This window comes from Aspergillus terreus, genomic scaffold (assembly GCF_000149615.1).
Source record: "Aspergillus terreus NIH2624 scaffold_3 genomic scaffold, whole genome shotgun sequence".
Taxonomy (NCBI): domain Eukaryota; kingdom Fungi; phylum Ascomycota; class Eurotiomycetes; order Eurotiales; family Aspergillaceae; genus Aspergillus; species Aspergillus terreus.
Window position 1 is genome coordinate 765189 of NT_165926.1, and position 26774 is coordinate 791962.

General features: G+C 50.0%; 8 protein-coding genes across 8 annotated transcripts; 6 read left to right on the forward strand and 2 right to left on the reverse strand.

Annotated features, from left to right (window-relative positions):
- Positions 1 to 4628: 4628 nt before the first annotated feature.
- Positions 4629 to 5143, forward strand: ATEG_02158 (uncharacterized protein; the record flags this gene model as incomplete). Its single annotated transcript, XM_001211336.1, has 3 exons — positions 4629 to 4646; positions 4705 to 4779; positions 4829 to 5143. The coding sequence occupies 3 exons, from the start codon at positions 4629 to 4631 to the stop codon at positions 5141 to 5143; spliced, it is 408 nt and encodes a 135-aa protein (XP_001211336.1).
- A 1478-nt stretch (positions 5144 to 6621) lies between these two features.
- ATEG_02159 (putative MFS multidrug transporter) lies at positions 6622 to 8314 on the forward strand (the record flags this gene model as incomplete). The annotated part of the gene is made up of 3 exons (XM_001211337.1): positions 6622 to 6840; positions 6891 to 7633; positions 7717 to 8314. 3 exons carry the CDS (start codon positions 6622 to 6624, stop codon positions 8312 to 8314), a joined length of 1560 nt encoding a protein of 519 aa, XP_001211337.1.
- A 451-nt stretch (positions 8315 to 8765) lies between these two features.
- ATEG_02160 (alpha-galactosidase D) lies at positions 8766 to 10941 on the forward strand (the record flags this gene model as incomplete). Its single annotated transcript, XM_001211338.1, has 4 exons — positions 8766 to 8875; positions 8926 to 9221; positions 9374 to 10172; positions 10221 to 10941. 4 exons carry the CDS (start codon positions 8766 to 8768, stop codon positions 10939 to 10941), a joined length of 1926 nt encoding a protein of 641 aa, XP_001211338.1.
- Positions 10942 to 13325: 2384 nt separating this feature from the next.
- Positions 13326 to 13688, forward strand: ATEG_02161 (uncharacterized protein; the record flags this gene model as incomplete). Its single annotated transcript, XM_001211339.1, has 1 exon — positions 13326 to 13688. The coding sequence occupies one exon, from the start codon at positions 13326 to 13328 to the stop codon at positions 13686 to 13688; it is 363 nt and encodes a 120-aa protein (XP_001211339.1).
- A 202-nt stretch (positions 13689 to 13890) lies between these two features.
- On the reverse strand, positions 13891 to 15381 carry ATEG_02162 (putative MFS transporter; the record flags this gene model as incomplete). Its single annotated transcript, XM_001211340.1, has 4 exons — positions 13891 to 14268; positions 14324 to 14668; positions 14716 to 15117; positions 15223 to 15381. The coding sequence occupies 4 exons, from the start codon at positions 15379 to 15381 to the stop codon at positions 13891 to 13893; spliced, it is 1284 nt and encodes a 427-aa protein (XP_001211340.1).
- A 422-nt stretch (positions 15382 to 15803) lies between these two features.
- Positions 15804 to 16653, forward strand: ATEG_02163 (DUF427 domain-containing protein; the record flags this gene model as incomplete). Its single annotated transcript, XM_001211341.1, has 3 exons — positions 15804 to 15910; positions 15961 to 16417; positions 16471 to 16653. The coding sequence occupies 3 exons, from the start codon at positions 15804 to 15806 to the stop codon at positions 16651 to 16653; spliced, it is 747 nt and encodes a 248-aa protein (XP_001211341.1).
- An 868-nt stretch (positions 16654 to 17521) lies between these two features.
- On the reverse strand, positions 17522 to 20178 carry ATEG_02164 (inorganic phosphate transporter PHO84; the record flags this gene model as incomplete). Its single annotated transcript, XM_001211342.1, has 5 exons — positions 17522 to 18272; positions 18339 to 19044; positions 19100 to 19142; positions 19339 to 19600; positions 19808 to 20178. The coding sequence occupies 5 exons, from the start codon at positions 20176 to 20178 to the stop codon at positions 17522 to 17524; spliced, it is 2133 nt and encodes a 710-aa protein (XP_001211342.1).
- Positions 20179 to 24556: 4378 nt separating this feature from the next.
- Positions 24557 to 26492, forward strand: ATEG_02165 (uncharacterized protein; the record flags this gene model as incomplete). The annotated part of the gene is made up of 6 exons (XM_001211343.1): positions 24557 to 25508; positions 25858 to 25869; positions 25976 to 26085; positions 26145 to 26219; positions 26325 to 26331; positions 26488 to 26492. 6 exons carry the CDS (start codon positions 24557 to 24559, stop codon positions 26490 to 26492), a joined length of 1161 nt encoding a protein of 386 aa, XP_001211343.1.
- Between the last annotated feature and the right edge of the window lie 282 nt (positions 26493 to 26774).

Here is a 26774-nt window from a genome sequence, read left to right on the forward strand (position 1 = left end):
TCGTGATGCTGGAGAGAAGCCTTGAATGATCCATGGAATGGCTGCCTGTTTGTGTAACCATACGTATGTATGTATGGAGTTGGGGTGTCCCCCTGAGACTCCGGTGTTGCTCTCAGGGTATAGTAGATATCAACGAGGTGATGGACTAGATAGAAGCATCTACCTCAATTGAACAACAGATACAGATCACTACTACCATCTACGACTCCATCATCGACCCCAACAGCTGTCGTTGCAATTGACATCAACATCATCGTCGTCGCCACCTCCCGAATAGGCAGGTCTATGCGGAAGCCCTGATAAGTCTCGTGTCGATCGATCCATGACTACCGCCGTTTGATAATATCGGACCTCGCGATATGGATTCATAGATATTGCTATTGATAGAAGGATCGATCCTTTCGGGAGTACCATCCACTGATGCTCTATCCGTCGGTGTAGATACACTTTGACTCTATGGGTGGCTGTGAATCGCTTCAAATGCCGCACCAAGATCGGAGCTTCATGTCCCTTTCGTCTTACGCAACTGCTTAGAGTCGGAATTGTTCCGGGAAAAAAATAGCCGACGTCAAAATGCGGGGAAGTGGCAGTTCTGAGTCCTCATGGCCGGTCCTGTTCGCTGTCTCCATCCTCTCTAGGCTTTGTCGGACAGATAGATTCTTTACAAGGTGCCACAAACCCTGGACAACCTGGGGTAAACCTTATATCTAGCGTTGGAACTGTGCCACATTCTATGAGCGGACTTTCGTCCGCTCATTCATAGACCTAGGGTGGGCCTCGGCTTGCTGCCTGATACACTTCATCATACGCTGATATTGTTCACAGGCTCCCCATCCAATACAACCCAACCCTTCTAGAATCAGTGATCATGCATGATCCTGGCGCACGTGGCCTAATAAGGAATGTCCAGGAGATCTTTACATAGAACAGATACACTTTCCGTTGTCCCCGGACGCTATCTTCGGGCAATAGAGCTTGGTATGACCCATGGTCCATCCATCGTCAATGTCCCGGATCCTTATCTAGTCGCGTGGATCATAGGTAGCATCCATTGTGTCCCCTCAAGACATCATCACTGTCTTATATCTAGAATATTTTCGATATCTCTAGGCCCGCAAGACTTGCTCCTTGGCCTCCTCCCATACTCTGCGTACTTATTTGAAGGCCAATGGCCAGAACAACTGCGCTGATTGAGGCATATTGTTGAGAAGCTTATTAGATTCATATATATCCCGCATCCACAGCCCTTGACCGGTAGTGCACGTTGGTAAGCATTCATATGAGGGATTTTACACAAACAACGGGTTCTTAATAAGATGACAGTAAAAATCCTTCCATTCAGATATTGAGTATTGCGTCATGCATAACCCCTATGCCTGCTTAGTTCGTGGAATTCCTACGCGAAACACGTTCATGGACATGGAGGAATAATCCCGGTCATATCTTTGCAGCTACACCCCATATCTCAGAGTGGCTTCTTCTATGTCCAAGCTATCGTCGCGAGCGAGTAGATGGCCCGTGAATTGCAACCACGTAATACGGAGAACTGCCTAGTCGGATGTAGCCATGGATCTCGGTGACCTCCGACGACACTTCTTGCTGTCATACCGCTCCATCAGTGATCATTGAACGCAGTCCCCTCCAATTCAACTAACTTGCCCGGCCTAGAAGCAAAACATGTTGTCTAATGATGACCAGTAGTCCTTTCTCTCGAATTCATTTCCGTAGAACAAGCCTCGTTGCTGGTATGCCTCCCGTTATCATAGGAGGTAACTAGGACGTTCAGGCACAATAACAAAATGAGTAGCTTAACATGTGCGTTCAAAATCATAGGCCTAAAAGAAGTCTATCTGTATAAACAGGCGACTGGGTGGCTACCTGTTTATTCCAATAGCTTTGCGAGTTCTAAAGAACTCGTTCATCTTTCAATTTTGCTACTGTCTAATTCCATGTTCAGAATGATGCGAAAAGGCACCTTTGAGATTTATACTGTTACACGTGCCCTACCAGAACAACTGTATTCATAAGCCCACTTTGTTTCTTGTTTACACCTTTGTGTTAACAGGCGGGTTTCAAGTCAGATCATGGCATTTGTTGAGGATGCTACAATGTTCTCCTCATATAGTTCCAAAAGTCTTAGTACAAACCCCTTTCTCCCGCCAAACTAGCCAACTTTACACTATTGCATGCTGGATAAACCAATCTATTAATCTAAATCGCTCTTAGAGCTTAGCTGCTGCATAATTATTATTAATTAGAATCTAGATATTACTAGCCTTATTCTTTAGTATTCTATATAGACTGTTATAACTAATTAACTATGAGCTTCAGCTGGATATCTATTCGCACCCTTGAAAGGGGCTCGAATCTTCTAGAGATAAGCAGGCCAGGATATAAGGCCGAGCTCTCCCGGCCGGACCCTCGTTTGAATAGGAAATAGGAATCAATAAATAAGTAGACAATACTGCAAGATGGTAAATAGGTCCAATTGAGAAGACCCGAGAAAATCAAGTATATTATATATGTTAAAATATATAACATAACTTATAACTTGACTAAGAAGTATGACCTTAAAACCGAAAGAGTACATAATTTCATAGAGACTCTAGTCCTTTCTTAAATACTGCTTATATGAAAAAAAGACCTACAGTTCTACGAGACACATTTACATACTCGAATAATCAATGGTTTCATACCCACCTCTTCCCAGTACCATGATCAGAAATGATACGCGTAATATGGTTTTCAGCAAACAAGAAACTAGATTATATCATTGATCCTGTCGTGACATAAGGGAAAGGCAAAGCTATGGAGACGGTGGATTTGCAACTTTCCCGTGACGATGGTGACGATGATGTTGCCCCCTTGTTCAGACCAGGGTCGGGATGATGGTAGGTATCTGGGGGTCAGCATGCGTTCATTGAAAGAAACCGACCAACGTGCAGTCACCGTTCTAGTATTACTCTAATTGATGTTCAAGCATGTTATGGCCGTTTACTACCGATGACTGAGTACATCTAGCTAACGTTTGGTGTAGAGTAACCGACACTGCTTCCACGACGGATATCACACATCTCACCATCTGAATCCTCCGCGGCACTGGCGGGAGCATCCTTTAACGTTTCTAAAAGCTAGGAACAAATATCTGTCGCAGGATGCCTTTGTATTCCGGGGCATCGACTTCTTCCTCATCACTTACTACTTATTACGGAAAGACTACGACCACCTGATAGACTGCCTGGTACTTATGGGGAACCAAACAAAACTCAGCAAATTGGAGCTTGAATCCATGCTCAAAGAGAGGACGAGAAAGTGTACTGCATAAGAGATTGGATCCCATTTCACCGAAACGCTTCTCGATGACATTTTGTATGCATCTGCCTCCAGCCGGGCCAGATTACCCACGATCTCGAAAACCACCATCAGACAGATCTTCCCAGATAATAACTGGCGTCGCTTTATCGGCGGCCCTAATCATCAGAGTGATAGTACATGCGAACTCGCAGCTCTGCAATTTAGCTACAAGTAGTGCTCCTGTCGTTAAGGGTTGTCGATCCTTCAGACCTACCCGGCGTGGTCTAATCGATGAATAACAACCTCCAGTTTCTTAACACGCGGGTACAATTCCATGACTTTAGTTTGCAGTCTCTAGAATCAAGACCGGCCGCCAGGACGGCAAGGGGTATTAGCATTGCAATCTTGAATGTATAAAGTGCACGTACCATTATCTCGAGCTCTTTTGATACCCTGAACTTGGCTGCGGTATAACGGTAAGTATATACACCGCCGATTGCTGATCCAGCGAGGAACCCATATACCCTAGAATCTCGTACATAATGTACGTAAATATTAGTGAAGAGCGAGCGAATCGCGAAAGGCCTCTAGCTCCACGACGGAAGCGTATCAGGATATGGTATGCTATCGTGCGTACCTCCATCGAGAAATGGATATACGGAGGGCTTTGTGCATGATTTCTTAAATAGCTCTCGGAGATCTTCAAATTTCTTTGTTGAAAGTGCAGAATATCGGCGTGCTTGTCATCTTCGGTGGTTTAGAGTTGCAGTCCACTTAGTTAATACTAGCTGTATACCTAGTAGCGTATAAATACGTTTTCTGGTTGATGATGACGTAAATTACGGAGAGTACTAAGTTACCTACCTAGGTAGGTAACTAGTTAACTATGACGTAACCCCCAAATCGTGTGATGGACAATGTAACATACAGTACCGTATTTAATATGAAATGTACAGGTACTTGGAGTTTCCAGTAAATGACTTCATAGGTGTGTTTGAACGAGCGCTGCTCCGCTAACACAGGTGAAATACATTATTCGCTCACCCTATCCCTTCCTTAAAGCCATACTTCATCATGTAGGCCTTTTTTTTTTTTTTTTTTTTCTTCATCTCAGTGAACTACAAAAGTACGAAGAGACTGGATACTCTTCGGGTCCCTCTGATACGAGTTTTGAAAATTGTGCTTCGACGTAATGCTAGGTATAGTACGGGACTATACTCATAATTTCAATACTGTGTCACGTTGTTCTGCTGCAGGAAAGGGTTAAACATGTCTGCAACGTAGAGCCTGTACTCAGCGCATACACCTCGATCCCCTACAGCAGAAACCGCGCAATGCCTTCAGATCGCGAGGTAGGATCTCAAGCTAGGGTATGAAACCGATTCATACATTACTAACTTACTTATACAGTCACTCACGGAGGACGAGAGACACATCCTCCGGACCTACGGCAGGCTCCCACGACAAGGTGTACAGCAATCAAAGGTGTGTTCTACCTAACATATCTAGAGAAACCTTGAGTAACTGAACAAAGGGACGGCAATACTTTGATTCCGGGGATTATGCACTTTCTGCCGCCAGTAAAGCAGACGATAGTGGTCTTACACAAACCGGCACGGCCCATCCTCTACGTGAAAGCATTTCGCGCCCCTATGCCCCAGTTCCTACTGCTAGTAATATCAGCAAGGATGCATATAAAGACATTAATGTTCAAAAGAGCCCGAGTCCAGAAATAGTGGAAAGTCCTCTTCACCAGAGAACGAACGCTGGAAATAACAAGACTGAAGGCAATGAAGATGAACAACAGGCCACAGCCAAGGCACTGAACATGACCGACAACACAAGGTAAGTTGGCCGATGTACGCAGTGTCAGTCTCATAAAATCAATTGGGCGCGGCGTATTCTGAAGTGTTTGTGTATCTTGATGAATAGCTTCCAGATTTTAAATAACTGCTTCGTGAAGATATCCATCCGTAATAGGCATTGTTAAACACTGGTTTACAGTAATTATGCCTAGACGGCACTCATGACCTCTGAGGAGCAAACAATTCTATAGAGTGCACAGCCTCGAATGGGTTATGTTCTTAGGCGACTTTAGTTGCTGAAGTTACAAGTTTTCCTGGCGCGATTTACTACGCGCTTGTGGCAATCACAGTCAGAGTATCCCACAGCCCAACACGTCCTCTTATTATTTCTCGTATGAGACCCTATGCGTTAGTTTTAGCAGAATACTTCTTATACAGAGATTGACCTTTCAAGCATAATTTGGTGCAGTCCAAGTCCTACTATAGACCGTTAGGACTGGAATCACACGTCCCAACATACAGAAAGTGGGTTGCTAACTACACAGTCATGACGGAAGAAAAGGCGTCACACGAATGTAAGGCTGGAAAGACGCCCACGGTGTATTGCAAGTCAGCTGCTCCCGTGTAGTATATTTACCTTGACTTTCCTACTCTTAAAAACAAGTTCATTTCTAGCAATTGACTTTCTTCCGCTCTTTGGCATGAAATAAGCGCTGCGGAGGGTGGCCCTTTTCTTCCATGACCCATCCACGGATTTTCACGGTTTCTTGCGAATGGCTATGTACTGTCTTATATACTGCTGCGTGGAGTAACTTATAGAAGAAGATTTGCTCGCGGTCGATACACATCATACATATCGAGCCCACATTACCAACAGCATGATATATCAAGCTGTTGGCTTCTTGATAATATTTTGTTTCTTGTAGGTGTCTCGCTGGCTTTAGAACGCAGATGGCAAATGCTTCATATACAGCTCTAATGAACTTGTATACAAGAGCCTATGCGTTGATCTAGAGCCACTCTCGTCACTTTTAGCAGATGTCTTATAGTCTTTTTAGAAGCAAATATAGAATGCACCTGTAGAATGTTCTTGATGGAATAAGCAGCTCCACTCCCTTTACCTTCTCTTTTCGGATCTGATCGATTAGATAATGCCAAGTCGCTAGACCGTTTACGGCTTGGCATTCTTCTGTCTTTGCCCATTTTGGGTAAGGTGGCGGCCATGTGGCCTCAGGCATGGCTGCCGAAAGAGGAAAGGCCCTGGAGGAGGGACCCAGTGTAGACGCCAACGCAGAGGATCCCGGAGATTTTTCATTCGCATCGTATATGTACATATGGACCGTCTCTGTCTTGTTCTCTGCGTTTGCTCGTTTCTTCGCAGGTTGATTGATAATCATGCTACGGGGTGTTCTCCTTCAATAAACTATATAAGTCTTATGGCAGACGACAGTGTCAGCGACATTTCATGCGTGGTGGGGCATTCTCTCTTGTCATGGCGTGCTTGATGAATGAACAGTCCGCAATGAATTCAGAATCACCAGACAAACTCGAAACCTCGGCGGAGAGCACGCCTCGTATGAACCAGTCGTCTCAAGCTGCAATAGAAGAGGCCGAGCCACAGCCTTACTCGTTGGACTCTGATACAATCGAGCGTCTGGGACGAGAGCGGCCAGCCTGTTTCTCCAATGCATGGTCCGAGTTGGCTTTCTGCTTCTCCATCTTTATGTGCCAGATCCTGGCTGTAAGTTCACCTGTTTGCATGTTACTCATAGAATCCCCTGACCATGGTAGGAATATTATATCTCTGGCTCAAATGTCCTGCTCCCGACCCTGATGGAAGAGCTAGACATTCCTCCGGCTCTATCTATATGGCCATCAACCGCCTTGTCTCTAGTTGTCACCTCTACGCTGCTGATTTTCGGCCGGCTATCCGACATGTACGGCGGGTTTATACTCTATGTCGGTGGAATGACGTGGCTTATGATCTCCTCCATCATTGCCGGCTTCTCACAATCCTGGATTATGCTGTTTATTCTCCGTGCCTTGCAGGGGCTCGCCCTCGCATCCTACCTCCCATCTAGTATCATGATCCTTGGCAAGATATACCGACCTGGGCCTCGGAAAAATCTAGTATTCAGCATCTATGGTGCTTGTGCTGCTCTGGGCTTCTTCGTGGGCATCTTCTTCTCGGGTCTGTCCGGGAGCTTCCTCAGCTGGCGGTGGTATTTCTTTATCGGGGCTATCCTATCCGCCATCACGGCGGTCTCGTCTTACTTCTCGATCCCGTCCGACTTTGCCGAGACAAAAGCGACGTCGAAAGCGCGAATGGACTGGCTTGGATGCGCTTTGCTCATACCAGGCACCGTCCTGTTTGTCTTTGCCATCGCTGACAGTGCTCATGCGCCCAGGGAGTGGAGGACACCGTACATCTACGTGTGCTTTATCGTGGGCGTCCTCTTCCTGGCGGCGTTCACCTACGTCGAGGGCTGGGTTGTGTCGAACCCACTGCTCCCACTGGATCTGTTCTCCGTCAAGTATATGAAGCCTCTTGTGATCTGTTTGCTGTGCCTCTACGGCAGTCTGGGCATATTTCTTCTATACAGTGCTCTGTAGTAAGTTGTTCTATCGCATTGCACTCGTTATGGCACCAACTGACTTTACAAGTATGGAACGAATCATGGGCGCAACACCCCTCCAAGTCGTCGCATGGACTACCCCAATGGCCGTCGGCGGGCCTCATCATCTCCGCCACGGGAGGCTTCATCCTGCACGTTTTGAACGGCACAGTCCTCATGATCATCTCCTGTTTGGGATATCTGCTCTCGGGGCTGCTCTTCGCATTGCTCCCCCAGGGCGGCAATTACTGGGCGTATGTGTTTCCCGCCATGATCGGCGGCACGATCGGAATCGATGTCAGCTTCAACGTCACGAATATCTTCATCACAACCAACATGCCCAAGGACCGGCAGGGCCTGGCTGGTGCCCTAATCAACTGCACCCTGCATATGGGTATTGCAGTGATGCTCGCGTTTGCGGATATCATCCAGGTCGGGACGGAGGACAGGGGACTAAAGACGAGCTACCATATGGCGTTTTGGTTTCAGGTTGCCTTGGCCGGGTTTTCGTTGCTTCTGGTGATTGCCATGGTTCGAATTGACCGGGCAAAGAGCGAGTTGACGGTTGACGAGCGCCGCGAGTTGGAGAATAGCCAGTGATGGTGATATAGATCGTTGTATGTATATACCGCCGAGAGGTATTGCCCCTCTTATTTACATGAAGTGAATAGAACATATAAATGCATAAAGGCGCCGTTATTTAGGCTATAGATACAGCCAAGCATCGTGGTGCATCATCGTGATGTGTTTCTTCAGCGCAAATCGTTTACCGGCTAAACAATCGTACGAGCTCCATTCCCAACAAGGAAATTCTCCGTACCTGCATAATATCCTGGGCTCTCATTCATTCCCTCGCATCTCCGCTTCATTCTGGACACAGAAGAACTCGATCCAACAGGGGTATGAATCCGATACAATTCCTCCACACAGCCTATGACGAGTTTCTCTGGATTCGACTCATCCACGATGCGGGGAACATTCCACCCCGGGTAGCAGTATAAAAGCCGTGATCGACCAGTCTCGCTCCAATGCTGCAGGCATGTAATCCAAAATGGCGTCTGTAATTGCACTGTCCCTGCTCCTACCCGCTGCTTTTGCAGCGGACCACTCACCGCTCCGTGCCCGCCTGCAGGATGGTCTCGCCCGAACACCACAGATGGGGTATCTGATGTCCTCTCTGTCGTGTACGCAACCCCACTAACGCCCAACAGTTGGAATACCTACAACCACTACAACTGCTACCCCGACGAAGAGATCTTCCGCTCGAACGCCAAGGCACTGGTCGACTTTGGTCTGGCTGACCTGGGCTACCGCTACGCTACGATCGACTGCGGATGGACTCTGACTGAGCGGTTGGCTAATGGGTCGCTCACATGGAATGCGACGCGGTTTCCCAGCGGCTTTCCCGCAATTGCAGACTATCTCCACGATCTGGGACTGTTATTCGGTGTCTATGGCGACGCTGGGATCAAGCTCTGTGGTCCGTCGGACGAGGTGGGCAATTTAGGTGAGCGCAGACTCAGAATTGACAGTACAGCGCTAATGAAAATGTCGAAGGCCACGAAGAGCAGGATGCACAGACCTTTGCTGCGTGGGGTGCTGACTCGCTGAAATGTACCTTACCTTTCTCCCTCCTAGAACAACGACTAACGACAGTAGACGACAACTGCTTCTCCGAAGCCTCCCTAGGCTACCCCAACGTCGAGTACGCCCCCAGCTCGCCGCTCAAGCCACGCTACGAGGTCATGTCCAACGCACTACAAAAGCTCGACCGACCGATCCTCTTCCAAATTTGCGAATGGGGCATCGACTTCCCCGCGCTCTGGGCCCCAGCCCTCGGCCACTCATGGCGGATAGGCAACGACATCATCCCCGCCTGGCGCAGTGTCTTCCGCACGCTCAACCAGGCCGTCCCGCAGACAGACTTTGCCGGGCCAGGCCAGTGGCCGGACCTCGACATGCTCATGGTCGGGAACGGCGTGTACTCCGTCCCGGAGGAGGAGACGCACTTCTCGCTGTGGGCGATTCTGAAGAGCCCGCTGATTATTGGGTCCGCGCTGAAGGACGCCACCACGGAGATTAACTCCGAGTCGCTGCGGATTCTGAAGCAGAAGGCCGTTATCGGGTATAACCAGGACAAGCTCGGGGTTAGCGCGAGCCTGCGCCGGCGGTGGACGGACCAGGGGTATGAGGTATGGAGTGGGCCGTTGTCGAATGGGAGGACGGTGGCTGCTGTGATTAACTGGAGGGGCGAGGCCAGGGATCTTACGCTGGATCTGCCAGATATTGGGCTGCAGTCTGCGGGTCTTGTCAAGAATATCTGGGCTGGGTCGACGAGCAGGAATGTGCAGACGTCGTACACGGCGAGGGTGGAGGGCCATGGCACCATGCTGCTCGAGTTGCGGGATACTGTGCCGGCTGGCGTGTATCCAAAGAAGATCTTTGGCTCTTCTCGCGGGTGAGTTGATCGTGATGCTGGTTACATGCGAATACTAATTCCATGCAGACAAGGAACAGTCTTCAAATCGGTCTACGCAGGGTCTACCAGCGAGAACTATACCCTCGCCATCAACTTCGCCAAGACCATCCCATCTGCCAGCAAAATCACCGTCCAGGTGGGCGCCAACCGCCAGAAGCTATCCATTGCAGTGCCCCCCTCTCGCCAGCAGGTAACCGCAACCATCCCCCTCGTCGCCGGATCAAACAACACCATCACAATCTCGCACTCCCACCCCATCACCGCAATCCAAGTCACCTCCCCGAACGGAACCTACTACCCAGCAACGCAATTCAGCCTGACCGGAGCCGCAAGACACGAAACCTGCGGCGAAGGATTCTGCCAACCCGTCGGGTCGAAGGTCAGCTACCTCAGTCCCAACAGCACGGCCCGCGGCGTGATCCCCGCATCAGCTGGCACCAAGTACGTCGAGATCGACTACATCAATAACGAGGTGGCGTTCTCCTCGTCCTGGGGGTGGGGCGCCAACTCGCGCAATCTCACCATCTCTCTCAACGGCGGGGAGCCTGTTCGGCTGGAGGTCCCGCTCAGCGGTCGACACAGTGAGCTGTTTGGGCCTGGAAAGGGGTGGTGGGATACTGCGACCCTGGGTGTGTCGGTGGATGGGTGGAAGGAAGGTGACAACGAGGTTGTCGTGGGCAACGTGAATGGAGAGAAGGGGTTCCAGCCATATGCAGCGGACTTTGTGGGTTTGAGAGTTTTTGATTGATATATGGAATTGGATATTAGGCTGATAGTACTGGAGAAACAAGTACATATTCACAGAGACAGACTGCGGCCATCGACTTTCTTTATATTCAACGACTCGATTTCGATCCCCTTCACAGTGCGGACCTAACAGAATGAGTAAATTTCCTTGTCTGGTGATGAATACTCACATTTACCGCGGCGCGATCACTGTACCCAGGAAGACATGACGTTGCATAAGTACTTGTGCCGCAGTTGACGCAAAAGTAATGCGAAACTTTCTTCGAGGCGAACTTGTATTCCTAGAAGGGGTTAACTACATAGACAAATGGACGGGTGTTATAAACCTTCACGGCCTTTTCATCATGACCAAATTTTATATCATTGAGCAGAGGGTAGATAAGTAGGTATCCGTGGGTCTGGCAGATGGAGCCTATGCCTTTGATTAGAATAAGTCCCCTAAGTGGACAAGAGTACTACAATTGCACTCGTGCACTTCTTGTTCCTCAATCGGAGCTGGAAGCGTGAACGAGTAATTCACCTGACCGCAATGGCAGCTGCCCGTGTAAAAGGGGGTCTCGGTAGCCGAAGACATTTTGCGCTGAGTTGGTTGTCTGATGCCGAAGATTCTCTACCTATATAAGTTTGGGTGATGCCTGCTCAGCTGACTGCCCGCCTCGTATTCGGCCCCAACAACACGAGTGCGATGGTTGGGAAGCGTTCAACAATTGGAGGGGGTTTACCTGTCACTACCTGGTTGATTTGAGCGTGAGCAGGCTACTTTCGTGGAACGATCTCTAGGCGAACTGGAGGTGGGACTGGTTGCTATAATACTTTGACAGGTGAGTGGGATCAGTTCAGTGAAAGATTCCATTAGATGTTGAAGATGATACCTATCTCAAGTAATCTGGCCCGGTCATATTGTTTGACAGTCCAGAGTAAACGGGCCTCATAGCTATATCTCTTTATTTCCATACGAGTGAGGCCACCCGTATATTCCAGTCGTCAGAATCGGCCCTTGGCAGATTTCGTCCGTCTTCGCCTTCAACTCCTCCACTTCCCAGTGAGCCCACACATGACGACCACTCAGGAAGAATGCCTCTGGACTCGCCAGCCATACGCAAAAGTCGGCCGGGAAGTCCACTGTCAGACATAAAGCGTCAGCATGTCACTTGATATCGTTCTGGGGTGGCACAACAGCCCTATCTGTGTCAAATGGTAGCTTGTCTCTGGGTATTTTGCTTTTTTGAAACATTTTGGTCTCGATAATACCAGGCAGCAGCGAAACCACAGTTATTCCAGGGTTTTCCGCAGCGAAATACTCCAGCACCGTCAGGGCAGCAAGCTTGTGACAGATATGCAGACATCCCAGGCAGCGTCGCGGCCGCCATCATCACCCCCGCAGTCATCCCGATCACGACTGCCCGAAGAGGGCTGGCAGTAGGCTGGAACGCCTTCAGATTGATCATCGTGCGGCGGACGTTCGTCTGGATCTTGGGTTTGAGGCATTGAAGCTTTGAAAAAGATCCCGACACACATACCTCAAAACTCTGCCACTAGTCATCAACGAAGACTCGCGATGCTCCCAGCAGTAAACTAGTATCCAGCGTTTAGGACGAGCACATCCCACGTGCCCACCTGTCGAGCAATATCCTTGATTCCTGCTTCGTCAGTGACGCTGACGACATAGACCGCGCTGTCGCAGGTGAGCAGTTTCTGGGTTTCGAGCAGCTTGGACTCGGTCCGTCCGACAAGAACTACTTCGCTGGCGCCATCACGCGAAAAGGATAAAGCCGCTGCTCGACCTAAACCGAACTAGGACTTCCACTAAGAATATGTCGGTCAGGCCGCCGACGCGGCGATTTATCGGAAGAAGTGATGGTTCCTTGCTGACACTAGTAGGCGAGGACGCCTTGCACTCTGCCTAGCAATTCGAACCCTGCACTAACAGACTCTCCACACTTAGCGGTCCGGGGTCCCCGTTAGGGTTGGTTTAGAGGCTGTGTCTTTGTGCCCCGTCCACTTAGATCTATTGCTAGAAGGCTAGTACACTTCATGGATACTACCCTGCCTGGACGATAAATTGGACTAATTTTGTAGCTACCGATAGTAGGTTTGACGTGTGGCCGCTCGTCTGCTAGGTTATTTCCCATTGCTCCTGACTACATTGCTAGTTCTAAACCCTGGGCGGGAGAGAACACTACTTAGATTTTCCTTTATAGCTTTCCCCTGTTGTCAGTCACCGAGGAATAATAGCACCGTTTCTGATCTACTCAAAATCTCAAACTGGTACTCATTTTACTGAGTCCAGCAACTGCTGCTCCTATAGTGAGTAGCTTTCTCCAGAAAGTCCTGCATCACTCGCCTATATAAGTTCACAACGCAGCCCTGGACCATTCCTGCACCATGGACACAACAAACAGCACCTTGGATCAGGCCCGATGCGCCGGGCAGGGCACGACTCCTGCTCTCAATTATCCAAACTTCTGCGCCATCAACATCTGGCAAGGAGGATCGAATTTTACGGATGATCCATACGCTGCCTTGCAGAGCTGTTGCCCTACCGATGCATACAGCTACTACGGTCCGGATAACTGTTTTGCGTACTGCAATGCAACCAAGGAGACCTTTTCCAGCCTTGAAAACTGTCTTTTGCACCCTTCGAAATTCAGCGCAGTCATGTGCAATTCTGGCAGCGCTGTTGGGCCGACGCGGATAACGGCGTACTTTGTGTTGGCGGTGGTTGTTACTGGGCTTTGGCAGGTTTGATTCATGTATGGTAGATTAACGATCGTTCTGTTTGTGTAAGGGCCTCAATGGAAAGGGAAAGAGAAGCGTATCTATCATCTCGCGAGAGATGCCGGGCTCTATACATCGCGGAGGCATATCGCAGGCGGTTATCCAAACTACCTACCTTATACCCCGTTCCATCACTCTCCAAAACTTTATGTATATCCATTGGAATCCTCCCCTAAGCCCCCCGCTCACCCATCTCCTCCTCCTCCCCATCAACCCTCAACTTCGGCATCCGCGGCAACCCACACCACAGCAAAAAAATCCCCCCAGACAACCCAATAATAAACGGCTGCAGCACCTGCACGCCGCGCGCCTGCGCAATCGCCCCAACCGCAAATGGCAGCACCGCCGCCCCGCCGCCCCCAAACGCCGCCGCAAACCCAATCGCGCTGACATGCTGCGCGCGCGGGAGCAGCTTCGTCGCTACCACCACCGCAGCCGGGAAGAACGGGCCCAGGAAGAAGCCCTGCATGGCGACGGCTACGACGCCGGCGTAGAAGTTCGGGACGAGCCAGAGGATGAGGCCGAAGCCAATCTCGAGGAGGCAGTATATCTGTCTTTATTAGATATGGTATTGGGGTACGATGATTGGAGGGGAGGGGGCGTACGATGATGGCGAGCTTCTCGCCCAGTCTGGGCGTGACGAAACCCAACACGAATCGGCCAAAGGTAATCCCCAGCCAGAAGCCGGTGGCGGACATGCCGCTGGCAAAGTCGGCGCCGTGGCGCACGCGCATCATGAAGGTGACGATCCAGCCGCCGATGGCGACTTCGATGCCGACGTAGCCGAGGAGGAAGAAGGCGCAGATCCAGGTGACGCGGCCGCTGTGTTTGGTGAAGAGGGTGCGGCGGAGAACACCGCGAGAGCTGTCTGGGGAGGTGGACTCTGGGGTGGGTTTGGCGTCCCAGAAGACGGTGAGGCAGAAGGCGAGCTCTACGGCGGCGCATGCAATCTATGCTGTTGTTAGTCGGGGTTTATAATAGGGTAAGTTATATGCACCATGATGTAGTAGAAGTAGTACCAGCCGAGGTGGGCTCGGGTGATCAGGGACGTTGCGATGATGGGACTGAGCACGGCGCCGACGCCGTACAGCCCGTGGAGAAAGCCGAGCATCTGGTTTGCATCGGCCATGTTCCCGATCCAGGCGTTCCATGCGGCGTCGGCAAGACCATTGCCGAATCCTGCAAAGATGAAGGAGACAACTAGCACGGGGTATGGCGGGTGCAGACAGTTGACGATGTAGGCGAGGAGATGGCAGCTCGGGGCGATGAAGGCGACCCCGCGGCGGCCCAGATGGACGTGGATTTTATTGTTGAGCAGGGCTGCCAGGGTGTAGCCTCCCAGCGGGGAGAAGAAGACCAGCGAGACTACCGTGTAGGACAGACGGTAGTATGACTCGAGCTGGGTTGTTAGTATAAGCATGGATGTATGGCAATGACCTTACATATGGAATCAGGGGCTTAGACGGTTAGTATAGGTGCCTTGTTGGTAATGGAAAAGACTCACCCCGTAAGCAGCATCATTCGCTCCCATCACCAGGAAACTCCAAAAGGTGGCCAGCGTCTTGAGCACGTTGGAGCGCGACTGATTCCAGCGCTCCATTTCTGTGAAGACGTGGGCCGGCGCGGGGGAGTCAAGACTCGGACTGGGACTATCAACCGCCATGGTGGTCTATGTAGGAGGAACTGAGCTGGGAGATGCTGAAGAGACATCGTGTGAACGGAAGGATTGTTAGCAGGCCGATTGAGGGTTGTGAGTGGTGCTGGATATATTGCCTGTTTTGGGCATGCCAAGTACTCGCCTATGGAGACGATCAGTCATCTCCATCCGTATAGTTAGTTAATATAGGATAGTATATTAGAGATCAATGTACTGCAATAAGTATTATACTACAGGCTGCAATTGATTTTGTATATTCAACTGCATAAAGATATATCTACTTTAGCAGCATTAACAGAATAAAGAAAAGGTAGATATGCTTAAAATGGATGTACCCCGCACCAAAAACTCCAACACCAACACCGTAAGGATATATATACTCCGTCATAACCCCCTACCTCAACAAGACCATCAACAAGACCATCATCATGTCCATCCCCTTCCCCTATGCCGGCTACTCCGAGGACGTCGCCCGCCGTGTCCGCGTCGTCTTCAACGGCGAGATGATCGTCGACTCCCACACCCCCAAACTCGTGTAGGCCACCCCTTCCCCTTATCCAACACCCAACACTAAGAAATCCCCAGCTGGGAACACCCCTACTACCCGGTGTACTACTTCCCCATCAAGGACATCACCATCAGCTATGACTGTCTGCAGAATGAAACCATCGCTTCCGACGGAGACGAGGCCATCTACGACCTCGTCATCGGCCACCGCACCTCGCCCGCCGCCGTCACCCGCGTCTTGAAAGCTGGCCCGCTCATGGACCACTACAAGATCGGGTTCGACAAGGCGGATCTCTGGCTGGAGGAGGACGAGCGTATGCTCGGCCATCCGCGGGATCCGTACAAGCGGATTCAGATCCTGCAGTCGTCGAAGCATGTGCGGGTCGAGATTGATGGCGTCGTGGTGGCGGATACCACCCGGCCGAAGCTGTTGTATGAGACCGGGTTGCCGGTGCGGAAGTATATCCCGTTTGCGGATGTGAAGTGGGAGTTGTTGAGGGATGATGTTGGGCGAAGCACGAGCTGTCCGTATAAGGTTTGTCTTCCTTGATTTGTTTTCGGTTGAGAGAAGCTAAGGGCTGTGGATAGGGCGATGCCAGCTACTATATTGTTCGACTGCCGAGTGGCGAGAAGACCGGGCTGGCGTGGTGGTACAAGACACCGCTGCCGGAGAGCACCGAGATCAGAGGACATGTCGCGTTCTATGATGAAAAGGTCGATGTGTGGGTTGATGGGAAGAAGCAGGAGAAACCAGCTACAAAGTTCTCCTAGATTGGAGGTTGTTTTATGGTGGTGGACATAATGAGATTAAGATAGTAACTGGATTATCATGGTGGGCATTATGAGATTAGGACAGTAACAGATAGCAACACAGGGTATAACATCAAGCTCTCCTTAAAACACACTCAGCAGAGCCGACACCCCCAACACAGCCAAAACACCCAATCCCCCCTTGGACAGGGGCTGCTTCATCGCGACAGCCGCGTTCTCGCCCGTTGACGAGGCCGTGGCACCGGTGCCCGTCGCGGTGCCGGTGCTGTCCGAGCCGGTTGTCGAAGGCAGCGCAGCAGTAGCGCTGGCGGTCATGTTGCCGCTGCAAAAGACCTCGCCGTGGACGGTGGAGGCGCTGTTGTCCTCGATGCAGTTAAGGAGCTCCTTGACGGTCTGCTTCTGGGCGAGACAGTACAGCCCGCAGTCGTCGTCGTACTTGGTGACCTTGGCAGGGCCGCAGCACTTGTCCATGACGGCGGAGTAGTTGCCGCTGTTGGGCAGGCCGCAGGCGGCGTCCTGGACAGGGAGGACCCAGCGGTTGCCGGTGCAGGTGGCGGCAGCAGAGGAGGCGGTGGTGGTGGTGGTAGACATGATGGTGGTGGGTATTATGGTAGTAGTAGAGGGTAGATGGAGGTAGTCTGGTAGATGAAGGTATAGTATCAAACGAGCGTGGGAGTGAACAACAGAATGAAGAACAACAGAAGAAAAGCATGGAATAAATAATACTCCACAGCCTGACTTGCTTGGCATGTCTCACTTTCTGAATCAGATTTATTAATAGCATCCAACATCCGATCCATCAGCCCTAACCCTTACCTCGTACTACATCCTCCATCCTACACGTCCATCTCCTATTGCAACACCCATATCACACAGAATACATCCTCTCCTCAGCATTCGCATGCCATCTCGCCATCTGCGGCCCCTCCCACTTCTCCCGCCGACAAATCTCTGCCGCAGCCGCCCACAGCTCCCGCCCAACGCCGAGCCCACGGTACTTCCGGCGCACCGTCCAGGCCCGCACCGCGCCCACCGTCTCGTCTCCACCGTGACCAGAATCTTCTCCGGCCGCAACAGCCCCAGGGTTCGCGCGCCGCTCCGGGCGCAGGATGAGCGTGCCGATGATCTCGTCGCCCAACGTCGTCACCAGGATGTGATCGGGCAGAGATGACAGGTCATACTCGGGCTGGTCGGCTGGTTTCATGGGGGACGTGTCGTCCCCCTGAAACAGCCAGCGAAAGGTGCCCGTGCGCTCGGCGGCTTCGATGTATCGCGCCGTCTGGTACTGCGCGACCAGCAGGCTGGCCATCAGACAGCCGCTCCAGGTGGTCAGGAGCGTGCCGCGATCGTCGGGGCCGTGGTAGACCAGGCGGTAGACGAGGTAGAGGGCGAAGGTGAGGACGGTGAGGTAGAGCGGGTGGGTGAGGAAGCGGCGGGCGGCGGTCTGGCGCTGTTGCGCGATGCTGTCGGCGATGAGGCGCAGCGACGAGATGATTTCTGTCTCGTCGGTGGTTGTTCGGGTTGTCAGTGGTGGAGTTGGCTGCATTGCGATCAGTTGTGGTAGGTGATGATGGTCAGTGGCGGTTGGAGCGACAGGTACGAGCGGGAGGATGTGATGACTGCGATGAATTCATTCTGACGTCCGTACCAGACTACGCTCGCTACCATACACGGTTCCTACCTACACATTATACCACCTAAGGTAACTTGTATACTCACGCTCTCCGACCCGCAACATGGCCCCATTCTTCGACCCCGCGTGGCTCCCGCCCTCGCTCGCCGCTTCTGTCTCCTCGTCCGCCATGCTCTCCAGCGTCTTGCGCTTCGTCTCGGGGATCAAGAGCGACGTAAAACACCCGCACAGCATGAACAGCGCAAAAATCTGCATCACATGGTTCAGCCACGGGGTATCGCTCGACTCCTTGCCGCCCGTGGCCCCCTTGTGCGCCAGCGGCCCGAACACGCACTGCGCGATGATGGCCCCGATCTTGCCCGACGCGGCGCTGATGCCGTGCGACGTCGACCGGTAGCGCGTGGGGAAGCACTCGCCCGGCACGATGAAGGTGGTGGCGTTGGGGCCGAAGTTGAAGAAGAACTGCGCGACGACGTAGAGGGCTAGAAGGCCGTTGTGCGAGTGCTTCAGCGGTTCGTAGGCGAAGCCGATTACGATAAATACTATCGTTAGTATGATGAACCCGCCGAGCTGGATTGGCTTGCGTCCGAGGGTGTCCACCGTCGCGACCGTCATCCAGTACCCCGGGATAGACCCGGCGCAGATCAGGATTAGATTGCCGACCGCGTTGCGGTAGAAGTACTCGTACACGGTGCTTCCGCCGGACCAGCCGATGGCGCTGAGGATGAGAGAGTTGTTTAGGCCGAGGCCGTAGAATGCTGGAGGACGTTTAGTATCGGTTCATGCTTATGTCTGGTTCATGGGGGCACGCACCAACGTCGAGGAAAAACCACGACCCTGCCGTGCCGAGGAGAACCTTTCCATACCTCCAGTTAAAATAATGCTTGCGGAAGTCAGCCCAGCTCGCCGTCGGCGTGACAAGCACAATATTCTCGCTTTGCAGCACGGCCACGCGCTGCACCTCGTCCGGATGCCCCTCGGCCTTCCCCGCCATATACGCTCGCACGTCCTCGTCGGCCTTGAGCAGGTCGCGGGCAACATCAAACGTATACCGCGGGGTCTCGGGGATCTTCAGACGGTAGTACAGCGCGAGGCAGCCCGGCACCGCGCCGAAGCCGATAATCACGCGCCACATCTTGTCGACGGCGAGCTGGCATACGCCGGAGCACGTGCTCACCGAGGCAGCCGACTCGAGCGAACCCTGAAAACCGGCCGTCACGACGAGCGCCACCATGGCGGCGGCGAACTGGGCCGAACCCCTGCATGGCGAAGACAGCGGCCATCATCGCGCCGCGGTGTTTGGTCGTGGCGAATCTAGTCCGTTAGCTCGAGCCGCTAGCACTAGCGCAGGGACGTACTCGGAGGTGATAATAGACGAGAGCGGGTAGTCCCCGCCGATACCGATGCCCATGAGGATCCGCCAGAAGACCAAGATGCCAGTGATGCAGATGGAGGGCGAGTTGGAGGCGAGGGCCTGGGCCAGCGTGGCCAGGATGATGATTGATCAGCTCGAAGCCGTACATGCGCTTGCGGCCGATGCGGTCGGCCAGCCAGCCGAAGAGCAGCTGGCCGACGACGGTGCCGGCCGAGGTGGACACCTTGACGGCGGTGTCGGCACTGTAGGGGATCTTGCCGGGGCGGGTGGCGGCCGTCTGCCAGTAGACGACGCCCAGCATGGCGGAGCACAGGTTGATGGCGAAGATGTCGTAGGAGTCGGTGAAGAAGCCGACGCCGGCGACGACGACGGCGCGGGCGTGACGCCAGCCAAAGGGAGCGGTGTCGATCTGGGCGAGGGCACGTCGGCGACGCTCGTTGGGGTCTTCGATATGGGCAAAGGTGGCGTTGTAGTTGGGGAAGGCGGAGTTTCCTCCGGAGAGTGAAGGGCTGGCCATTGTTGATATGGATGGAGAGGGATGACTTGGGGGGAGATGTAGAGACCTCCTCCTTCGTCTTCTCCTTCTCTCCGTCTGCTTCATTTGTATATGATGGTGAGTATCAGCCGGGAGAAGAACAGACGAATCATAGCGAGATGAAGAACGCCCGAAGAGCCGTGAAAGTCTCGATTGAAGGCCACTGACGGCGACATTCAGTTCTTGTCGCTTGTACGATGCACGTGGGAGAGGGATTGGAGCAGGATTATAACCAGAGAAGGGAGATGATGGAGGAGAGACGGTGAATGGTGTGTCCAGAGGGGATGTAGTGTGGTAGGTTAGTTAGACCCATGGTCATGTTATGGTGTTGACTATGAGAAGTATATCCATGATATCAGTTGCACTTCACAATACACAATCAGTTCATCTTCTCTACATTACCTGCACCACAATACATCTTCTACTCACTACCTATCATATACTCGTATATAATGCTATTAAATACTACTAAATATATCTTTCTCTACTATTATTCTAAATATTTTCGCAAGCTTACAGATCTTTTGCCGCAGCATCGAGAGATACTAGTATATTTTAGATTTATTTTTGCTGGGCGGCTTTTTCAGACGAAGAAAATTAGTTAAAAATTTAAAGATAGCCTGTAATACCTACTTGCGCTTCTTCGACAGTAGTAATATAAGATAAGTCCGACCGGAAATCGGCTATTTTCTAAAGTTAGTGGCAATGTTAGTATAGAAGCAGACTTGGGATCTATCGAACTATATCTAGTTTTTTAAACTCTGTTCTGCGTGCAGTAGACGCCTTACAAGATTGTTATTCAAGAACGTAGCTCAGAAATAACTTATATTGTACGAGAGGCTTAGCTCGGCTCTTTTAATAGTAGTGCCCCGCGTACTACTATCCGGTAAATTATAACTACTTTCCATATATTTTCCGGCCGCATACAGAGCTGGAAGCGCGTTTTTTCTGATGTAAGCCCGTTTCGATGCGCGCAATAGCACCTGTCTCTGCTTTTAAGTATGACCGAATCTAACTTTATCAGTTTCTAGTTTGTTTTGCGGTTATTCTTAATCTCGAACAGTGGTATAAAGATTAAAAAAATACTAAATGGAAGATATCATAGCAGCTTAGCTACGGTTCCCTATAGTAATTCCTCTTACAAGGGTCTAATGAGTTCAAACAGGAATAGCTGGGCGGCTGTAGAAATATTAGAAGACTTGACTTGACTTTAACTATCCACACTATAGATAACTGGCGTTATAAAGATACTACGTGAAGCTAGACAATAGCCGGGGATATTATTGTAAATAACTACTGAATAAGTTCTTTATTAGAAGACTATAAATCTAGCAAAAGAAGATATTTGCTAAATTATTTGGTAAATCTCAGAGATACAATCTTAGAAGATATATTACTACAGTCGCATGCGTAGAGCAGCTTGACAGTTTCTTAACGGCTCCGGGAAGACGTGCCATATTCTGTTCCTTATGCATTGACGTCCGCTCTCTTATCCAGCAGCAGTTGGACTATCTCTCGATGGCCATTCTAATCGGCATATAATGGCAGACAGAACTCAATAGAAGGTTCTTTCTGCCAGGCGGTAAAAGCTCTGGCAAGGCAAGCTAGAAGGAGTGGGAGCTTGTGCAGTATCCTATATTCCTCTCCCGTATCTTGTAGTTAAGGGCTGCAGGATGAGTAAAGATCGCCAGTCAAGGTTTGACAGATTAGGCTTATTGGTACTGTGTTATTGCTTATTCCTTAAACCCTACTATACTTATTATCATACACAACCTCGTTTTACGACCTGTCTTGGGTATTAGACGGGAGTGGGCTAACCCGTTGCGGCACTATAGGTTGTTTGGATCGATTCCTTCTCCGAGGTATAGCCAATGGCCTCTTTAACTATGATTATGAAACCTGTCAGTCCCGGGTGATCGAGCCATGGGACGAAGATTCACAGTATCCTCCGTTAATACTGGGAAACTTCGGTTGGACACCTGGTACAGCGTATTCGCTAAGCCGCACTTCGGACCCGACTTCCAAAACACAGCCCAATGACCTCGGATTGTTTCCCTTTAATAAGTGGGAGAAATAGGATGATGATTACTACGAGGAGCTAAGACTTACAAGCATGGCCAAACATCTGCAACATCAGAAAGCATACAATGACTGGTGCGGGTGATAATGATATTGCGGCAAAATATTAGAAGACGGTTAGTAAAGACTTAAATGAACGGAGCAGTTATAGATAATTACATCTAATCAGGAGATCTTATAAACAGAAATTTTGCAGGTTGCGGAACGTCCTAATTCCCATACTCCCCATTAAGCTCTAATAAGACATTTGCTGAGTTTGATATCCATTCACATTCTAGTGTATCCTCCAGCCTGTGAGGGTAACCACTTTCTATAGCCGCAGACTCCCATTGAGCTTTATCTAAAGCCTTCCACAAGGAAGTGTTCCTTGGTAATGGGAATTGCAAATCGTTTGCGCGGAGCTTCATGCTCGCCGTCTTGGTTGAATTTGACTTATCTGTCCAACCTTCGTGCTGGCTGCACGCTTTGCACACTCTATATAATGTTATGTTGAACCATTTCACTTCCTCGATACTTATCCAAACATATGGTGGAAGGTCAACGTGGCAATATCGCGCGAGCATATTTGGATAGTAGAGCATGCCCAATTTCTTGCAACTCAGGACCAGCCTGTTAAGTAAGTCGGTATCGGCAGGGGGCAAACAAGGCTTAAGGTCTACTCCCAGCGCTCCACTGCTTTTATACAGCACAGCGAAAATTATATGGAGTAAGATAGCCTGGTATGTTGGAATAGGCCAATCACAGGCACTGCAAGCGTCGCCCGAACAAGACGCATCCCAGAGTTCCTACGGAGGTTGTCAACGAGGTGAACTGTTTTGTAGTGTTTAGCAACAAACCTTTTGTTCATGTATAGCAGAGTCCAGAACTTTATGAAGGGCTATGGCTCGTGAATGTGCATTCTCCTCTTCGCTAAGCCACAAACCAATAACAATAATCGACTGGACAAGTAAGGGTGTCTCGTGGTACTCGTGAAACGACCCCTGGTGAATAAATGGCCAGTGTGGATGGAACAGTTTGAAATACAGATCAATGAAATGCCTTTCCTGTTCGGAACGACTTCTGTTTGACTGCGCGGGACTATCATGCGACCCCAGTGATAGCGATTCGGTTGGACACGTGTTATGGCCACTTTCTCCATCACTTTGCTTCAAGGAACATTGTATTCCGAGACGACAGCAGTTGGTACATGGTGGACCATTTTCACATCGAGCCTTGTGGTTGCGACAGGATGTACAGGCGACTTTCGTGCGAGTGGGCTCCTCCACCCCATGTTTCTTTTGCATGTGGCGCCGTAGCGTGTCACTACAGATCAGTATTAGAACTACAGCTTTTATATATCTATCTAAGGCGATGTGCTTACCGGCGGCCAAACGTCCGGCCACATATTGCGCAATTGATCCTTTGATCTTGGTTATGTTGCGCCTCGTGGCGCCGCCGATGCTCTTTCCGGTGATAGCTCGCCGTGCAGCGTGGAAAGCGACAGATAAACGGTCTTGAACACATTGTTATGCTTTCAGTCGGTAGTGAGAGGAGGAGGATGCGGTGGTCTTGACGTAGTTACATTTGCCTTCGTTGGCTGAGTTAAGCTAAAGTTCACGCTGAATAATAACTTCTTATGTGAGTCTGCCGAGGAAAATGCTCCTGTAGCCAATCATCATAGCCCCGGAGAGCCCACCCGCGGAGAGCCCACCCACGGAGAACCCACTTACTTTGCTGTTGCTGAGAAAAGCTCTTTCCGAAACTTTAGTTAACTAGTTAGTTACTTAAGTTAGTTACTAATGCTGCATTTACTAGTAGACCCTCAAGGCGCTCTTGCGCTCTTTCTAACTGGAAAGCATGCGGTTCCGGTTCGCGATTGCGTTGAGTACTTTAGTTAAGACACACTTCGGTTATAGATGGTTACTGCCCGCCTGGCATGATTCAGCTAATTGTAGCAAAACTTTCAACTGTATAAGTTTGTCAAGCCAACAGTAAAAGGCTATGTCCCTCTGAAACCCGGGTTTATGCAACAATTGAATGGTATGTTGCTCTCTCCGGACATCCCACTCTCCCGGGACATCCCACCAATCTCGGAGAGCCCACTGACCCAATCATACCTGCTGCTTTCTGTCCGATCGAGCTTCTACACGTCACAGGTGTTGTTTGTTAGAAAGCGTTTAGTAACCCTCGGCTGGTCTTCGCGGAGTATAAATTCTCGGGCAGACAACAAGATTTACTTGTGCCCATCCACTTCCTGTCATTCGAGAACCATCCTCAACAATTATTCCTCTTTCCATTTGCCATGGCTCCAACGATCCTCATTGTCGGTGCAACCGGGAACACTGGCCGCAGCCTGACCGAAACTCTACCCGGGTTGCTACAGAAGAGCAACGCACTGTCCAACCACCGAGTAATCGGTCTGACGCGGTCTTTGGACTCTGCCGCTGCAAAGCAGCTCTCAAAAATCCCTGGCGTTGAGATGGTAGAGAAGAATTGGGTAGACATCACCGCCGATTGGCTCAGAGAACACCAGGTCGTCAGGGCCTACATCGCATCACACAACAATCCAAATCAATTTGCTGAGGAGAGCACCTTCTACGTGAACGCCCTTGAAGCCGGAGTGGAGTATGTTGTTCGGATCTCAACGACTGCCGCAAATGTTCGCCCAGACTGCAAGGCGTACTATTCCCGCTCCCATTGGGCGATCGAGGCTCTGCTAGGCTCACCCGAATTTGGAGCTATGAAGTGGACTTCACTTCAGGCCAATCAATTTCTCCAATTTGCCCTCGCCCCTGCGGTTGAATACATTCGGAACTACCGCAAGTCTGGTGAGCAGGGGAGATTGAGCCTCATTCTATCAAAGGACGCTCCCGTGGGTCTTATTGATGGCAACGAAGTTGGAGTTTTCGCTGCTCATCTCTTGGCCGCAGAAGATCCTGCTGTTCACAACAAAAAGAAATATGTCCTTAATGGACCCGAAGACTGTACCGGGGCGAAGATTGTGGAGATGGTCGAGCAGCATACCGGTGTCAAGGTCAAGGATGTTGGCTATAAGGAGATGCTTGCATTCATCGAATCCTACTACGAGCAATGCTTTGCGAAGACGGGGGAATCGAAGAATGTCATAATGACTATGAGTCATGCCAATGAGACAGGATGGGAGGGAAAATGTACAGCTTCCACCACCAGCAAGGAAGTGCTGGAGATTGCCGCTCCCAAGCGTACACCAAGTGATGTTTTGAAGGCCTTGTTGGGTGAGGAGTAATGGATGGAACTGGTCTTGTTTCCCTACGCGCAGGTGAGGCGACTTTCCCAATCTGGGGCGCAGTGTGGCAAGAGAAAACGAAGGACATCAGGCAGAGGATAGTGTCTGCATTATTACGCAGAGAAGAAAATCAGCAGAAAACAATGAATATTGTACCTACCCCTGCCCCTGGAAGTGTAAATATTTCTTCTTAGGTCTTGTTGTGGAACTCGCTTCCTACAGTATGAAATATAGTAAAGCGAGCAAATTTCAAGGCCACAGGTCCATATCTACCTCGCAAATACTCTTGTTACCTAGCTGAACTTTAATCGAGTAAGGCATTATATATGAGGGTCTAGTTCTCAACCCAGGTTTGTGCCGTGGCTAGTTATAATACAGACAGGTGCATTGTATCGGATTGGAAGAATCCGTCAGAAAATTTCAAAAGTAGACAGTAGACTTTACCATTATCCGTAGAAAGGCACATCATAGAGCAGATGCTTCTAATTACATTGGTCCTAAAATACTGCGCGTGTGACTTCAATAGTTGCAGTGCACAACGTATAGTACTAGACATGTGTGAAGGTGTAGGTGCTGGTCATCAATTAAATCAGTGAAATGGGAAACCTCGCTGCCTACTACCTAGTGCCATGTAGCGGGCATCGGGGGAGAGGTCCTCTGCCGGAAGGCCGGATACTTCGATATCCTGGAATGCAGAGAAGTAAGGAACATCGCCAGTATAGAGTAATTCGAATAGGAAATTATCTTTATTAATCGCGCTCCCTATAACGCTTAGAGACTGGCTAACTACTATAATTATCCGCAGTCTTATTGTAGGTACTAGGTAGTAGGCTAGAGTTGCTATTGTCTACTCTAATTTATATTTTAGCAGGTTTAATTTAGATAAGAATCTAGAATAAACTCTAAATTAGCAAAAATATTTATATAAAGGAAAAGAACAATACTTTTAAGGATTCTACTTTATATAGGGTAGGCGACTCTTTATTATCTCTATAAAAATATCTTTTATTTTATTATTAGACTACTAAATAAAGGCGTTCTAATCTATATTTTTAGACAATATTTTAGATTAAGATATATTAAGTAAATAGCCTATATAAAAATATTCTAGAAGACAGAAATAGCAGAACCTTTAATATTATGCGACTTCTTAGAAATAAAGATACATTAAATTATTCATTTATAAAAGCTATATCTAAGCCTTATATATCCTTATCTACTTATCTAATCTACGCGCCCAGTATAAAGCAGCATA